We start from the raw sequence: 17121 nt of genomic DNA on the forward strand, positions 1-17121 counted from the left end.
TTTCCCCTCCCCACCCGGCAGCCGGCCCACGGGGGTCCCAGGAGGGTCCAATGGGGGTTCAGGCTCTGCGAGACCCTCTAGGGGATGGGGGGGGGGGGGCACCCCATGCCCGGCCACAACCGGGACAGTGGCCAGGCCTGGCCTGGGAGACGCGCCAGCCTGTGTGTGCGTGTGTGTGTGTGTGTGTGTGTGTGTGTGTGTGTGTCCCCGCTCCAGATGCCAGAGGAGGGGACAGCTCCTTGTGGCACCCTTCATCCGCGCTGGCACCCAGCCCCTGCCCCAAAATAGCCGCGGGCGTGTGCAGAGCTGGGGGGCGGGGGGGGGGGGGGGGGGGGCAGGGAGGGCGAGCAGGACCTGGCACAGGGGTGCCCCCCCCCCCCCCCAGCCCCTCCCCAGCCCCTTAATATGCCCTGGCCGGGCTGCGCTGGGCCCCAGGACCCTCCAGCCCTACGGGGGGGGTGTCCCCCTGAGTGACCGGGGCCGGTTTGGGGGGGGGGGGGGGGGGGGAGGGGGGGGAGCAGAGAATGACTCCCGAAATGTCAGGAGGGGGGGGGGGAAGGTAACGTGCAGCCCCGGTCGGGTTACCGGCCTGCCCCCCCCCCCAGCCCCGGGTGCTCCAGGGAACAGCCTGACCCGCAGGCACCGTGCCGGGGCTGCGGGGGGGCACGGGGGGCGATGCGGGGTAGCCCCTTGGGGGGGTTGTCTGGAGGGGGGGTGGGGTGGGGGGGCAGGCAGGGCAGAGGGGAGTTGGGGATGGCGGGGAGGGGAGGGAAGATGCCGGGGACGTGGGTCACCCCCGCGGGGGGTGCGGGCGGGACGTGAAGGGGGACGGGGACACACACACACACACGCCCGGTGACACGCAGCCTCGGGGAGAGGGGATGCTCCGTGCCCCCGCCGTGGGGTGAGGGGGAGCCGCCACGGCCCCGCTCCTCCCGCCCCCCTCCCCCCAAGGACACCCCCCACCCCCCCCCCCCCCACGGGGCGCGGCCGGACACGCGTGGCCGGTGCGACCGGCGCTGGGGAGACGGCGGCCAACCAGACAATTAAAGGGGCCGGGAGCGCGGCGCTCCGCTCCGCCGCCTTTGTCCCTCCTCCCGCCCGGTGGCGGCGGCGGCGGCGGCGGCGGCGGCACCACCACCACCACCACCACCACCACCGGAGGCACCGGCCCCGAGCCCGGCACCGCGGCGGCCCCATGCCCCGGTCCCCGCCGCCGAGCCGCCGCCGCGGAGCCCCGCACCATGCCCGAGCCGCCGGTGGTAGCGCAGGACGGCGACCGGTCCCGGCCCCGGGCCCCGGTTGGCGAAGAACGAACGGAACCGGCGGCTCCCACCGGCGTCCTGGGTAAGGTGGCACCGAGCGGGAGCGGCCTCCGCCGCCCGGGGGTCGGGTCGGGGCTGCGGGAGGCGGCTGCGGGGGGGGGGGGGGGGGGGGGGGGCAGCTCCCTGCGGCTGGATGCGGATGTCGGCGGGGCTCGGCCGGGATGCGGCTCCCCGGGGAACGGGGCGGGGGCCGTGCCCCCCCCCCCCCGCGGTGGGGCTCTGAGCACCCCTCCGGGAGGGCTCTGTGCACCCCCCCCAGGGCAGCTCCGTGCATCCCTCAGGGGGGGTCCCGTCCCTGAGCGTCCCCCCCACCCCCCCCCCCCGAGTGGGGGGTCTGTGGTCCTCCGGGGGACTGGGGCTGTGCACGTGTGTCCCTCCTCCCTCCCCGTGACTGGTCTGTGCCCCCCGTGGGATGGGGTCCACGCTTGGGCCTGTGTCCCCAAGGATGTACCAGTGACCTCCCCAGCGTGGGGTCCACGCACAACCCCCCCCCCCCGTGTCACCTCCGGGCCATGCAGCCCCCCAGGAAGGCCCGTTTGCCCCCTCCCCACCACAGGCCCACGCCCCCCCCCCCCCCCTCGAGCAGCTCCATGCCCCCCAGGACAGAGCTGGGCAGTGGGCACAGAACGGGAGCTTTGGGTTGGGGTCCCCAAGTTGAGGTTGGGGGGTGTGTGTCCCCCCTCCGTGTGGCTCCGGTGACATCCCCACGGCCGTGGCCGCTTTGGGGTCCCCGGGGCAAGGCAGCGCAGGCACAGGGCCTGCTGCCCGCCGTGCGGCCGAGCGGGACTCCTGCCTGCGGGAGGGTGACCCACTTTGTGTGCCCCCCCCGGAACACGGCCACCCGTGGCAGGTGGGCATCGCCGCTCCCCCCCAAATGCCTCCTTCCCCGGCGGCCGCGGGCTCCGCTCGGTGGCGGGGCAGTGGCGTGCGTGTCCCCGGCACGCTGCGGCTCCCGTGACCTTATCCCGGTGAGCCAAGGTGAGCGGCACGGGCCTCGGCGTGCCGGGGGGAGCGGGTGGCCGTGGGGACGAGTGGGGAAGGGGGCACGGGGTGGGGGGGGGGGGGATCCGGCGTGGGTTGGGGATGCTGCGGGGCTCCATCCCCGTGCTCCGCCAGCAAACCCCTCGTGCTGGTTGGGTGATGGCAGCGGGTGCTGGGAGGGGGCTGCGGGTCCCTCTCGCTGGCAGTGGGGTGAGAAGGATGCCGTGGCTGGAGTGGGGTGAAGGCAGGGTCGTGGCCGTGTCCCCCCGCCATGCCCAGCCGGGGGGGGGGGGGGGTAGGAGCAGCGCTGGGGACCCCTCTGAGGCTCGGCCCCGTCTTTTCCCTTGACCTTGGGTAAGAAAACCCCTCCCGTACCCAGAGCCGAGGCCTCGGGGTTGGCACCCCCCCCGGCATCCCCTCGGTTTGCACGCTGGTGCACACGTGTGTGCGGGCTTCGCCGGCTGGGCCCCCGCCGTGCCCCCACCCCGCTGCCCGCGCTGGGGGACACCGCTCCCGCCAGGGCGTCAATAATTCGGGGTGGGTGAGCGTCACCCTGCCGGTGTCGGCGAGCTGCTCGGGGAGCGTGGCCGAGCCACCGCCGCCAGCACCGCGCCCCGGCGGCCTGAGACGCGGGATGAGCCGTGGGGGGCAGGATTGGCCCCGCTCCGGGGGTGGCTCCCTGGCAGCCTGGCACCGTCCCCGGCTTTCGCCCACGGTGCCGGGACAGGGCGGCCTTTCAGAGCCCGGCGCCGTGGCTCTTTCCTGGCGGCGGCTCAGGCGATGAGTTTGTCAGGTCTCAGCCTGGTTGGCAGTGGCAGGGGGGAGGGGAGGGGGGGCCTATTCTGCTCCCCCAGACCAGGGGGTTCCAGGGGTGCCCAGAAGTGGGGTGCAGCCCCTGGGATGAGCTGCGGGAGCAGGTTTGGCAGTTCCTGTTTTTCGGGGCTGGCAGGTCCCGGTGTGACGTTTCCGGAGCCCCGGGACCTTCCCAGCCCTGGGGCAACTGGAGAGGCCACGACATCCCGTGGGCATCGGTCCACCTGCCCTGTCCTGGCTCTGCCACCCTGGCTTAGGAGGGGAAACTGAGGCAGGGAGGTGGCCGGGCGCTCTGCTGGCATGGGGCAGGGAGAAACGGGGTCCCACAGGGGAGGTTCCCACGGGGGGACCCACCCCAGCACCATCAGGGACCCTCGCCCTTCCCTCCCTGCCAGGTCCCCTGGGCAGCGCTTTGGGATGCGCCCACTCCCCGTCCACCCCGAGGGGCGCGATGGGGGACACTGGGCACGGGGGACCGAGTGTCCCCCCGGCGTGGGCACCCCACAGCAGGACAGGGGCCGCGTCCCTGCGTGGAACGCAGCCAGGGGGTGACGAGGGGACCCTGGGGACCGTCCCCATCCGCGGCGGCGCGGGACCTCCCCGGGTTTCCATGGAGACCGGCTGCTTTTTTTCCGTTCTCCCTATTTTTTTTTCCCTGCGGTTTCCCATCTCCCGGAGCCGCGGCCCCGCCGAGGGGCTGCGGGCAGAGGTGAGCGGTTGGGGGGGGGCTGCAGGGGAGCACCCCGGGGCATCCCGCACCAGCCGGCACCCCACGGGTGCCAGGACACGCCGCCGGCTCCTCCCTGGCAGCTGTCGGAGCCTTTTTGGGCACCCGGAGCTGCTGGAGGAGAAACCTGAGCCAGGGCCGGTGAGGCCATGAAGCGGGGCCCTGACCTGCTGCCATGGGTGCTGCTGGGGACAGTCACCGCCGGGGACGCGCCGGGGGTCCCCGCACCCGTCCCGTGTGCCGGCAGCTGGGTCCTTGGTGCTTCGGGATCCGGATCCCCCAGGGCTGCGGGACCCCATGCAGTCCTGCAGCTACTCACCCCCTTCCTCCATCCCTCCCTCCATCCCTCCCTCCATCCTTCTCTCCATCCCTCCATCCCTCTATCCCTCCATCCTTCCATCCCTTCCTCCATCTCTCCATCATTCCATCCCTCCCTCCATCCTTCCATCCCTCTCTCCATCCCTCCCTCCATCCTTCTCTCCATCCCTCCTTCCATCCCTCTCTCCATCCCTCCCTCCATCCCTCCATCCTTCCATCCCTCTCTCCATCCCTCCCTCCATCCCTCCCTCCGGCAGATAAGCTCTTTGGGAAGCGGCTGCTCCAAGCCGGGCGCTACATCATGTCCCACAAGGCCTGGATGAAGACGGTGCCCACGGAGAACTGTGACGTGCTCATGACCTTCCCCGGTAGGGACATGCCCCCGGGGTACCCGGGGCAGGGGTCGGGGCTGACGGTGCCGGTGTGGAACACCGGGATGGCAGCGGGGAGGTTCAGCGGGGATGGGGGGGGGGGGGGCAGCGTGGGGAGGGATGAGGGATGTGGGGAGGGATGGGGACCGGGACAGGCTGTGCTGGGAGACGTGGACCGTGCTGACTGGTGCCGTCCAGACACCACCGATGACCACACGCTGCTCTGGCTCCTGAACCACATCCGCCTCGGCATCCCCGAGCTCATCGTCCAGGTCCGGCACCACAAGCACACTCGTGTCTACGCCTTCTTTGTCACTGCCACCTATGAGAGGTAGGGTCCCAGCCACGTCCCCCATCCCCCGCCGTGTCCCCCCCGCCGCGTCCCCAGCTGCGTCCCCTCTCCCTGCAGTTTGCTGCGTGGGGCCGATGAGATCGGGCTGCGGAAGCCGGTGAAAGCCGAATTCGGCGGAGGCATGCGGAGCTTCTCATGCGAGGAGGATTACATCTACGAGAACATCGAGAACGAGCTTTATTTCTTCACCTCTCAGGTGGGATGTGGAGGGACAAGGGACACGGGGTGGGGACGTGGGGATGCGGGGACGTGGGGATGCGGGGACGTGGGGATGCGGGGACGCAGGGATGTGGGGACGCAGGGATGTGGGGACACAGAGATGTGGGGGCATGGGGGAGGGAAGGCAAGTCCTCTCTCCCTCCTCAGCCGAAGAAGGGTGTCACAAACCAGAACAAAGAGGATCAGGGAGCCCCAGCCCAGCTGGGGACTGATCTAGCCATCCCCCAAGCTGGGGACAAGGTGGGTCCGGGGAGGGGACAGGACAGAGGCAAGGGCTGGGGAGGCGGGTGTGGCAGGAGAGGGGCCGGGGGCCGGGCAGTGGGACCGTCGCCCGGGGCTCAACCCCGCTGCGGTGCCGCAGGAACGGCAAAACATCATCAGGTACTGGCTGGAGAACCTGCGCGCCAAGCAGGGCGAGTCGCTGCACAACATCCACTTCCTCGAGGGACAGCCCATCAGTGAGTACGGCACGGCACAGCACGGCACGGCACGGCACGGCACGGCACGGCACCGCCACCCCACTGCCCCGCTCCCTCTGCCCAGCCCGTGCCCAAGCCACGCCGTGGTGGCTCTGGAGAACACAAGCCCAGCAAGGGTCCCCTGTCACCGCGTGTCCCCCTCCCCTGGGGCTGTGTGCTGGACAGGGGGGGGTGGGTGTGTGGTGGCCGTGCCGTGGCCGGGCAGTGCTGGCGTTGGTGCCACCGTCACCCCAACCCCATCCTCCCTGTTGTCCCTGCTTCAACCCCCACCGTGCCGGGGCAATTTGGGGACAGGTGGGGGGGGGGGGGGTGGGGGCGAGCGGGGTGGGCTGGCAGCGTCCCCGCAGCCCGTCCCTCACCCCGTGCCCCGCGGCGCAGTCCCGGAGCTGGCGGCCCGCGGCGTCATCCAGCAGGTCTTCCCGCTGCACGAGCAGAGGATCCTCAAGCGGCTCATGAAGTCCTGGGTGCAGGCGGTCTGCGAGGCCCAGCCGCTCGGTATGGGGTCGAGGGGGTTGGCTTGGAAGGGGGTGGGGTGGGGTGGGGTGTGTCTGGGAGGGTCCCAGCCCTGCTCACACCCCCCTCGCCCCCCGCAGATGAGATCTGTGACTACTTTGGGGTGAAAATCGCCATGTACTTCGCCTGGCTGGGCTTCTACACCTCGGCCATGGTGTACCCCGCTGTCTTCGGCTCCATCCTCTACACCTTCACCGAGAGCGACCAGGTGAGAGGGCTCAGGCAATGGGGTAAATCCCCAAATTTGGTGGTCGTGGGCGGGGGGTTCCATTCCTCCTCGCTCCAGGCTTTCCCTGCGATGCTTTAATGCCATCATTGCCATGAGCTGGGAGACTCCCAAGGCCGCGGTGGTGGGGCTGGGGCAGCACCAAGGCAGCTCCCCAGGGCTGGGGGAGAGGGGGGGGGGTTGTTGGGGACGGGAAAGGACCGACCCCGGTGTAGCTGGTGCCGTCTGCCCTGCAGACCAGCCAGGACATCTGCTGCGTGGTCTTCGCCATCTTCAACGTCATCTGGGCCACCTTCTTCCTCGAGGAGTGGAAGCGCCGCGGGGCCGAGTTCGCCTACAAGTGGGGGACACTGGACACCCCGGCTGAGTCCATTGAGGAGCCCCGGCCCCAGTTCAGGGTGAGCCCTAGGGGTTCCCATGACTGGGGAGGGGGGGGTGTGGGGAGTGGGGGGTGTGTGTGTCCCTGGGGTTGGGGTCCGGCTGAGCACCCCCCTGACCCCAACCAGCCACCCGAGGGGGGGGTCTGCGCTGGGTCCCGCCAGCGCTGGGGTCCCAGAGGGATCCCGGGGGGGGGGGGGCTCTCCGCCGCAGGGAGGGTCACACGCTGCCGTGTCCCCCCTCCCCATTAGGGCATTAAGAGAATCAGCCCCGTGACCAGCGCGGAGGAGTTTTACTACCCCCCATGGAAGCGCTTGCTCTTCCAGTGCCTGGTCAGCCTCCCCGTCTGCCTCTCCTGCCTCTCCTTCGTCTTCCTCCTCATGCTGGGCTGCTTCCAGCTCCAGGTGGGTCCTCATCCTGCCCGCGCCGGGCTGCCAGCCCCCTCCGCGCTGACCCTGACCCCGTCCCCATTCCCCCCCCCCCCAGGAGTTTGTGCTGAGCATCCAGGAGCTGCCCCGGATCATCCGTTTCCTCCCCAAAATCGTCCTGGCTGTCATCGTCACCGCCTGCGACGAGGTTTACAAGAAGATTGCGTATTGGCTGAATGACATGGGTGCGTGGGGGTGGCACCCAGGGGTGCTGGGACTCTCCCCCCCCCCCCCGAACCCCCCCCCAAACCCCCTCCCCTCTGCTTTGCAGAGAACTACCGCCTGCAGAGTGCCTACGAGAAACACCTCATCATCAAAATCGTCCTGGTGAGAGGGGGCCAGGTGGCCCTGGGGGGGGACAGAGGGGACTTGGGGGGGGTCCCAGTGGCCGCCCCGTGCTCACCCCCCCCCCCCGCCCCCCGTCTCCCACAGTTTCAGTTTGTAAATTCATACCTGAGTCTTTTCTACATCGGGTTCTACCTCAAAGACATGGAGCGGCTGAAGGAGGTAAGGGGCCGTGCCCGGGGGGTGGCGGGGCCGGCCTGAGCCCCCCCCCGGCGTCACCTGGACGGACAGACGGATGTCCTCGACCCACCCCTGCCACCGTCCCCCTCCTCATGCCCTCCTGGGGGGGCCGGTGTCCCCACATGCCCCTCCGCCCCCCCCCCCCCCCTTCCACCCGGCTGCGGTCCCTGGTTGCTGCGCTCCCGGCTGGAGGCTGCGCGGGGTCCCCAGCTCCTGCTCCCGCTCACGGTGTCTCTCTGTCTGTCTGTCTGTCTGTTCTTCTGTCCCTTCCACAGCTCCTGCTCATCTTCTCTCTCTCCCAAAGCCTCGTGCGTCAGCTCAAAGAGGCTCTCCTTCCCTTCATCCTCCTCCACCTCCACCTCTTTCTCATCTTCTTTAAGGGCCTCCTGGGCTTTTGCTGGAGACTGGGAGTATCCAAAGTAGGAGTGGGGAGGGGAGGGGGCTGGGCATCCACCCGCACCCCACCCCTTGCACCCCACCCCGGGCCCCCCCCGCTGCCCCCGGGAGGGACACGGGCCCCCCCAGCCCCGGCTCTGCTCCGGCTGGCGGTGGCACAAGCGGCCCCAGCACCGCTGAGGTTCATTCCCATCAGTTGTCACCGATGGCGGGAGGGGTGGGGTGTCACAGGAGGGGTGTGGGGGGGGCGACACCGGGGGTGTCCCGCTCCCCCAGCACAGCCACGGGGAGAAGCAAGGACCCCCATGGGGGCAGACCATGGGGGTGCAGGGACACACACCCCCCCACACACACCCCAGAGCTGTCGTGTCCCCTCCCCGGGTGACAGCGTGCGCCCCGTGTCCCCGCGCAGATGCTGGCCACGCTGCTCATCACCCGCCAGTTCCTGCAGAACGTCAGGGAGGTGTCGCAGCCCCACCTGTACCGCCGGCTGCGCCGGGGGGACCTCAGCCTCCACAACCTCCGCCAGCTCGCCCACGCCGTCCTCCGCCTGCTCGCCCCCCACCGCCGCCCCCCGGGACCCTCCGAAGGCTCCCGGGGGGAGAAGAAATGTCTGAACGGGGGCTGCGGGGTGCCGGAGGAAGAGGAGGAGGAGGAAGAGCGGCGCGAGTCGGATTCGGAGGAGGAGAGCGCCCTGGATTGCGGGTTGAAGCTGAAGAAGGTGAGCTTCATCGAGAAGGCAGAGCGGCGCGGCGGGGAGCCCGGCGGCCCCGAGGACGAGAGCTTCCTCGAGGAGGGCAGCCCCACCATGGTGGAGAAGGGCATGGACCCCGCGTCCGTCTTTGAGCTGTGCGAGGAGGAGGAGGAGGCCGAAGGTCCCCCCGGCAGCCCGGTCAAGGCGGTGGAGCCGGCAGTGGTGCCGCGGGCTGGTCGGAGGAGGCGGGCGGCTGAGAACCGGGAGGAGGAGGAGGAGGGCGAGGAGGAAGGGCGGAAGCGCCACCGGGCGTCGTGGATCGACCCGCCGGAGGAGGATTACTCCACGCAGCTGACGCAGGCAGAGGTGGAGAGTTGCATGAAGAAGTACGAGGTGAGCGGCCCCGGGAAGGGGCCACGGACCCCCCCATGTACACCCTGCCCAGCCCCATGGCAACCTGCTCTTCCTCCTCCTCTTCCTCCCCCAGGACACCTTCCAGGACTACCAGGAGATGTTCATCCAGTTCGGCTACGTGGTGCTCTTCTCCTCCGCCTTCCCCCTGGCCGCCATGTGCGCCCTGGTGAACAACATCATCGAGATCCGGAGCGACGCCTTCAAGCTCTGCACGGGGCTCCAGCGGCCCTTCGGCCAGCGGGTCGAGAGCATCGGGCAATGGCAGGTGGGCTGGGGCTGGGGGGGCAGCAGAGGGGATTGGGGTGGGCCCAGCGGGGGTTTCGGCTGGCCCAGGGCTTATCCCGGGCACCGTCGCTCTTGCAGAAGGTGATGGAGGCCATGGGCGTCCTGGCCATCGTGGTCAACTGCTACTTGATCGCCCAGTGCGGGCAGCTCCAGCGCCTCTTCCCCTGGCTCAGCCCCGAGGGAGCCATCGTCTCCGTGGTGGTGCTGGAGGTACGGTGCGAGCGCCCGGCGCTGGTACCTGGGGCCGTCTGTTACCGTAGGGTCTCCCGGTGCGTGAGAAGGTGCCGTCTTGGCTCAGCCAGCCAAGGGGCTCCCACGGATCTTCCCCTCCAGGGTTGTGGGGGGGGGGTTCCACCCCTAAACCCTCCCCTGCAACGCCCCCCGGCAGCTCCCTGGGGGCAGCGGGTGCTGCCAAGCAACGCGGCGGGGGGGGGGCTCAGAATCCCCCAGGGTGTTATCGTAGGGTCCCTCTGCCCCCCGCCCCCCCTCCTCCATCTCTTGCTGGGGGGGGCATTTCGGGAGGGGGTGGCAGCGCCCACGGGGCCGGGGCAGGGATGCTCAGCCGGCCCTGCATGCCCCCCCCCCCCCCCCCCCCTCCCCGCAGCACTTCGCCCTGTTCCTCAAGTACATCATCCAAGTGGCCATCCCCGACATCCCCGCCTGGGTGGCCGAGGAGATGGCCAAGCTGGAGTACCAGCGCCGCGAGGCCTTCAAGGTAGGCGATGCCGGGACGGGACCCTCCTTGGGGCCAAGCACAGAGCGGGGACCCCCTGTCCCCGAGGCCGGTTGGGCTCCCCGAGGGGGGGGGGGGCTGACGGGCTCCCCGTCCGCAGAAGCACGAGCGGCAGGCGCAGCACCACTTCCAGCAGCAGCAGCGGCGCAAGCGGGAGGAGGAGGAGCGGCAGCGGCACGCCGAGTACCAGGCCCGCAAGGAACGGGAATCCAGCCGCGACGAGGCCAAGCCCGAGGCTGCCGGGCAGGACCCGGCTCACGAGAAGAGCCAGGGCAAAGGGAAAAGCTCCGGGGCCACCTCGCACAGTTCCGACAAGCCCAAGCGACCCAGCTCCCTCCTGGCCACCAATAACGTGATGAAGCTGAAGCAGATCATCCCTTTGCAGGGCAAGTTCCTCTCGGGGGGGGCCGGGGCCAGCAGCACGGCCACCGCCAGGTCCCCCCAGTCCCCCACCGGCAGCGAGAACAAACTCCCCGGCTTCCTCAGCTTCAAGTTCCTGAAATCCCCCGAGACTAAGCGGGACGCAGGGACCGAGAAGGTCCAGTCGCCCACCAAGCCATTCAATCCCGGCAAGCTCTTCAACTTCGGCAAGTCCGAAGGGGCCGGGGGCAACGGCACCGTGGCCACCGCCTCCCCCCAGCCCCGGCCTGGCCCTTCGGTGGACACGGGCGAGCGGCTGGTCCCCAGCAAGTCCCATCTCAATGGGGTGCCAGAGGAGGGGGGCCGAGAGGAGCCGGAGAGCCGGGCGGAGGAGGAGAGCGGGGGCTACAAACTCTAACCGGACCTTTTGGGGGAGCGGGAGCGAGCGGGGCTGCCCGCCCCCCTCTCCGGGCAGCCGTGGGCATCGTCACCCTCTCGCCTCCCCTCGTCGTCCCCTGCCGCGGGGAGCTCCGGGCCGGGGCTGAGCCCGCCGGGTGCCAGCGCTGGGCCCCTCGCTCTGCCCCGTCCGTCCCCCCCCTCTGCCGCGTCCCCTCGCGTCCCTCCAGCCCCTCTGCTGGGACCCACCGCTGCCCCGGCTCCAGCGCCGGCGGGGGTCCGGCCGCATCCTGCACCAAGGACACCCGAGCAAAGCGCCAGCAGCTTCGGAGGGAGCAGCCCGACAGGATTCCCCCCTGCGCCCCTCCGGGTGGGAGATGTCCCGGTCCGGCTCTGCGCCGTTGAGCCCCCGCTGCCGGTGCTGCACCCACACCCCCCGCCCCCCGAGGAGATGCTGCGGTCCAGCTCCAGGGGAGCTCGGTGCTGCCCAATCCACCCCCCGCCGGGCTCAGCACCACATCTCCGATGGCAGAAGGGACGAGACCGCGGCGCTGGCGGCAAGAGGAGCCCCATTCACCCGTGCCTACAGCCCACGCCGTACAGCCATCGCCCGGGGTCCCGCCGGCACCGGGGCTGTGCCCTGCTCCGTCCCGCTCCCGGCAGCTCCACGTGGATCCCTGCTCGGCACCGGGACATTCTCCCGCCCGAAGCCCAGACGGCCGGGAGGGAAGGGGGGGGGGTGAGCAGCGAGCGCCAACCACCCGGACCCCCACGCCCGGGCAGCGTTTCTTGCACTAAAACCGAAACAAAACCCAACGCCAGCGACTTTCTCCTCTTCTTCGTCCGAGTCCGACAGCTCGAGGTGGCGGAGGCGAGAGTCGGCATCGAGGCCGCCATCGGCAGAGCCCGGCCCGGGGGTGGGCAACGGCCCCAGCGACTGCAACGCGAGCCGGGACGGTCCCTTTCCCCTCTCCGCTTTCTTATTTCGTGGAATTATTTCGCAATAAGGCGCCCGCACGCCGTGCCGGAGCCCGGGAGAAGGAGCGGGGCTGGGCTGGGCTGGGGTGGGTGGGTGGGTGGGGTGTGAAAACACGAGGTCTGGGGGTAGGGGGGGGGGATTTGGGGGGTGGGAGCAGCTTCGCTTCTGCCAGGGCGAAGGTTTTGCCGTCGCTGGGTCTCGTCTTCGCGCTTTTTAGCAGCCGCCGTCCTCGCTCGGGCGGCGCGGGGAGGGGGCTGCGATGCGGCTGCCCCTCGCTTTCGCAGCGGCCTCTGCTCGGGGCTGCTTCGCTTTGGGGGGGATAGGAATAGGACGGCCCACCCCCCCACCCCACCCCCCCCCAACGCAGCACCCCGTGGGTGGGGGGGGGGGGAACACCCGGCTGGGGACACCCAGCCCTGCCACCTCCCTACCAGCTCCGCTCTCTCTGCCCGCCAGCCCCCCCCCCCCCCATTTCCAAAGCAAGCGGAGGGGGGGGTGGGGGGGGGGGTGTTTGCCAAAAGCCGGGGGGGACGCCCCATCACTGTGCCTGGTCCAGGCTGGGGTGGTGACGCGGGGTCTGTGGCACCCCCCTCTCTCTCCCTCCCCCCCCCCTCCCAAGGCCTGGGCTGTAGAAAACGTCAGGTTGGGTTTTTTTTTCCCTCCTTCCCCCCCAGCCCCCCCCGTCTCTTTCCCCACATCGTGTAATTTTACCTTGTCGGGTCCCTGAATCGCATCAAGCCATTCGCCACAGCAATAAGGGCAGGAGAGGGCGAAGGCTCCACCTGCTGCTCCGCTCACTTGTGCTGCCGAGGGTCCAGCACCCTCCAGGGGTCAAGGGCACCATCCTGCATCCCCCCCCCCTTCCCCCCCAGGGTGGGCTCCCTGCGCTGCAGCGGGGGACGGGACCCCTGTGTCAGGGGACAACCCCGAGCTCTGCCGCCCCCAGGACCAGGGCTGGCTCCTCGCAGACAGCCGGGGAGCTCGGGTAGAGCCCTGTCCCCTGGCAGGGGGGGGGGGGTGTCCGCTGGTTGCCCCCTCCTCGCCCTCCCACACCGGCCGTGCCCTCGCCTGGGAGGTTTCTGGGGTGAGGCCGGGGAAAAGGGAGCACTGGGCTCCGTGGGGCTGGGAAACTGGGGCGCGCGGGACCTCGGAAACCCAGTGAGACCAGCGCCACCAGCACCGCCACGGCCGTGCCCCGGGAGCGGGAGCAGCCACGCGTTAAACGACGGCAGCAGAAAAGGCCCCGGCCGGGCTGGGGGTCCTGGGTAACCCGAAACATCCCCCCCCACCGCAGAGCCCAAAGCTCACCCCACGCCTGGGCGCACCCCGAGATGGGGCAGGGCGCTCCCCCCCCTTCTCCCTCTCATTTCGGTTCCCTGCTGGGGTCGGGCGGGCGCTCGGCTCTGCCGCTCTCCAACGCACGCTGGGCTTCGAGGGAGCTGCTTTTATCCCGTTTCCCTCCCAAAAACATCAGTCCTGGTCCCCCCCCCCTGTTCCTGCAGCGCTTGCCGGAGGACAGGGCAGGGGTCCGCTGCCGCCAGGACCCCCCAGGCCAGGGCATTTTTAAACATTTCTCTATACAAAGCGTTTCTAGGAGCGGCCGCCCCTCTGGTATCTCGCTCTTCGGGGCAGTTACTGCACAGGGGAGGGAAGAGTTGGGTTGGTTGAGGTTGGTTTTTTGTTGGGTTTTTGGTTTGTTTTTTTTTTTTCCTTCTTTCCTTGCTGTGCTTTATTTCTTTGGAAACCGAAAGAACCGAAGGGGGTTATTTATTTCTTTTTAATTTATTTTGTCATATTTTTGTAAAACCTGCAGAAATGCAATAAAAAAAAAAAAAATATATTTCAACAAGCCTGAGGCGTGGGCGAAATTCTTGCCTGCACGGCCCATCTGCTCAGGTCTCCTGTCCCAGGGGGAAGGGGACGCTGGGGACACTGTCACCCCTCACCGTCCTCTAACACAGGGTAAAGCTCCGAGACAGCGACACCGGGACAAGCCCCACCACCGCGGTTCAAGGCCCTCCGGCAGCCACAGCGCAGCTCTCGCCCGTACGGCCGGGTAGAGGAAGAATGAAGAAAGTTATAATCCTCTAAATTCTCCAAATTTATTATACACAGTATCAAACATGGAAGAGTTTTAAAAATAAATGCAAAAAAAAAAACAAAACCCCAAACCAAACCCCACCCGCTGGCCGTGACCTTCGCCTCCCAGCGTAGTTACAGTCGCTCCACGAGGGCAGCCCTTCATTTCAGGAAAAAAAACCCAACCAAACCACCCCTTTTCTCCCAGCCCCACGCCACAATCTTTTAGCGCAAGAGGAACATTTCAGGGTCGCAGAGACAGACTGGAAGCAACGCGGACTCCAAAGCTCGGCGCCGCACGGCCAAAACCAGCCTGGGATCGCGGGTGCCCAACAGACCCGAGGGGTTGGGAGCAGCGGAAAGCTCGGGGCCGCTCTCACACCCAGCCATGATGGGCGACTGGCCGAGGGACGGGGCGGTTTTAACTAAAAATACCCAATAAAGCTCGTTACTGGCGCGGTGATTAATAAGAAATGACTGCGTAGCGCAGACGAGGCGGTGACTCAGCCCTGCCCACCCGCGCCCGTTCCACGCTGTCCCTCACCGCCATCCCTCGCCCCCCGTCCCCGAGAGCCGGCGCTGAGGAACGAACCGGCCCCTCCTGCTCTCCACCAGCTCACGCCGCTGCCTCGACGCCCCCCAGCTCCTCGCTCCCCCTTTTCACACCCCCGCGGCGCCCGGCGGAGCGGGGCACAGCACGTTAAACCATCCGACGGGGCTGAAAGCCCCGTGTGTGAGGAGGAAGGGGGACGAGGAGGCGTCCTGCCCAGTCGCCACCCAACCCACGTTCGCTTCGGTCGTGAAGGGGAGGAAGTTAAAAGCAGAGCTCAGCACAAAGAGCACAAATCAGCTTTCCTACGGGGCCAGCGAGCCGAGGAGCGGGGCCATCTCTCGCCTCCGAAGGCTGCCAAGGAGGGGAAGGAGCACGAGAGCCGGCGATGACCCACGGAAAATAAAAAAACCCCTCGCCTGCCACCGCAGCGCGCGCAGCTCCGGGCCGCAGGCGTGCCCTGGGCCACCCGCCCGGTTCGGCCAGCCAGCTCCTGGATGAAAAAAAAAAAAGAAAAAAAAAATCCTGGACTGGAAACAGGGTCAAGTTTTACCGGCGCCGCCCTTCGATCTCGCCAGCCGAACGCTTCCTTCCAGGTGCGGATCCGCCAAGCTGGGAACGCTCCCACAAAGGTTAAAGCCACCCAGAGGCCTCGAAAGGCATCAACGCCGCCCGTAAGGCTTTTGTTTTGACTCCCGGAACAACCCAGTTCCCGAATCACACAGGCAGGGACCTTCGCTCTTCACGTTTGGGGACACACGAAGAGAGTTTTGCCTTTAAAACCCAGAATCCCAGTGCTGAGGAGAATCTGAAAGCTGGCATTTCATCCCCTTGTTTCAGTGACAAGTTCTTCCCCGCAGGCCGGGTTCGTAACAGAAGGAGAAAGTTTCTCACTGCGAGGGTGACGCAGCGCTGGAGCAGGCTGCCCAGGGAGGCTGCGGAGCCTCCGTCTCTGGAGACACCCAAAACCCGCCTGGACACGGCCCTTGTGACCTGCTCCGGGTGGTCCTGCCCCGGCAGGCGGGTTGGACTGGATGGTCTTCCGAGGTCCCTTCCAACCCCGACCATTCTGTGCTCCAACACCAAGGCGTTCTTTCCCCAGCAGCGACAAAAAAGACGAGGCTCTACAAGTCCTCTCTCCTCCCTGACATCAAGCTCTCCGGATGACGCACACCCTTCGTACAAGACACAGCCCAGCCGCCGGCGCACGCCTTCCAGCTCCGCCAGCCGACGCCGTGACACCGAAACCACTCGGCGCGGGCCGGGCACAACCATCGGACCCGTCAGCGAGCCGCCCGCTGGCACGGCCGCTCCGCCCGGCTGACTCGGCCTCGTGGGGCGACTTCTGGCGCCAAGCCGCCCAGGTCAGCTGCTGGACGAGCCCCCGGGGCCGCGCTCTCCGCTCTCAGGGCGCCGCCGTCACAAACCGGCGGCGCAGAGACCCGAAAGCGCGGCCGGCACGGCACGGCGGGCAGCCCGGGCTGAACCGAGGCCACGGTGCGACGCTCTGCTCCGGGCAGGGCGGCCAGCACACCCTCTGCGCTGCTTCCCGAAACACCCGGGTACAAACAACCCTCTCTTCTTGAAAGAAAAGGATTTCCCACCAAAAATAAAACCCAAACAAGACAAAACCTGACAGGGAGGGATCAGCTGGAACGCCTCTGGTCACGGCAGAGTCCTCTGCCGCCAGGCTGACGGCATTAACCCAGGAAAACAAATTAGTTTTGCTATTACAGATACGCAGGTCTTTTTAAAAATGCTTAAAAACCCGGCAGCTAGTGGTAGAGAGACAAGGCAGGACACGGCAAGGGGCAACGTAGCCGATAGCTGCAGCGCTAGAAAAAGACCCGAGGCTCCTGCTTCGTCTTTGCCCTTAGGGCAAGCAGCTCGCCAAAACCCACAGCTCTGTTCTAGCCACCTAGTCTAGAGTGAGAAGTTTAAGATCAACGTCCAGAATTTGCCTCACAGGCTGCGTAAGGCACGCGCTGCAGAGGGAGGGAAACCCACTTTCCAGGCAATTCTACTCCCAACGACACGGAGCCGTCGGTAAAACGCCGCCAACCTGCCCGCACGCGGAGCTCACCGACAGCTCGGCACATCGACCCGGATGCCAGGGCGCAGCGGCCGGGCTAAGGGCATCCTTGGGATCCGTCACGACCCGGCTCGGCTTCCCAGCAATCCCGGGACGCGCCGCCACGCCCCCGCAGCAAAACACGGCTTGCCAAGGCTGAGAAAAGCCCTTGGGTTTTTTAAAAAAAAAACGAGATCTAGCGCACCTGAACGATTCCAAAAGCCTGCCCTCCTCCAGTGAGGCCCGTCTGCGTGGGCCCTGGCGGTGAAACCCACCCGGCGGCTCCTGCCCACCTCACGCACTCCCGCGGTGAAGGGTTCAAACCCGCCGCAGCGTCAGGCGGACGGGGAGCCCAGCGGCTCCCTTCCTCCCACCCCTCGCTCTGCTTCGGAGCATCCCTGTAGTTTCAGGGCTTGCCAAGAGCCTTCTCAGCCTCCAAGCTCCGTAGGCGTTGCCCAGGGTCTTCCGCGGCTTCGTACAAAACCGAACCTTCCCGCCACGGGTGCCGC

The 17121-nt window shown here is 68.1% G+C and overlaps 2 protein-coding genes across 3 annotated transcripts in view; one reads left to right on the forward strand and one right to left on the reverse strand.

Annotated features, from left to right (window-relative positions):
- The window catches only part of GTPBP3 (GTP binding protein 3, mitochondrial), a 6684-nt gene extending 5438 nt beyond the window's left edge, over window positions 1-1246 (reverse strand). Inside the window, exon 1 of the mRNA XM_086477449.1 lies at window positions 1139-1246. Coding sequence (XP_086333575.1) covers window positions 1139-1246 — 108 coding nt within the window. The remainder of the gene's footprint in view (window positions 1-1138) is intronic.
- Window positions 1245-10955, forward strand: ANO8 (anoctamin 8). 2 transcript variants are annotated; one of them, XM_086477638.1, is made up of 18 exons: window positions 1245-1347; window positions 4422-4532; window positions 4734-4866; window positions 4945-5083; window positions 5468-5564; window positions 5964-6080; window positions 6179-6306; window positions 6561-6722; window positions 6954-7106; window positions 7189-7315; window positions 7402-7457; window positions 7563-7637; window positions 7931-8074; window positions 8464-9138; window positions 9233-9424; window positions 9523-9654; window positions 10049-10159; window positions 10278-10955. In XM_086477638.1, the coding sequence occupies exons 1-18, from the start codon at window positions 1245-1247 to the stop codon at window positions 10953-10955; spliced, it is 3333 nt and encodes a 1110-aa protein (XP_086333764.1). The 2 variants fall into 2 exon arrangements, with proteins under 2 accessions (XP_086333764.1, XP_086333765.1); XM_086477639.1 differs by lacking the exon at window positions 7931-8074.
- Window positions 10956-17121: the final 6166 nt, after the last annotated feature.

This window comes from Leptosomus discolor, chromosome 24, assembly GCF_034619465.1.
Source record: "Leptosomus discolor isolate bLepDis1 chromosome 24, bLepDis1.hap2, whole genome shotgun sequence".
Taxonomy (NCBI): Eukaryota; Metazoa; Chordata; class Aves; order Leptosomiformes; family Leptosomidae; genus Leptosomus; species Leptosomus discolor.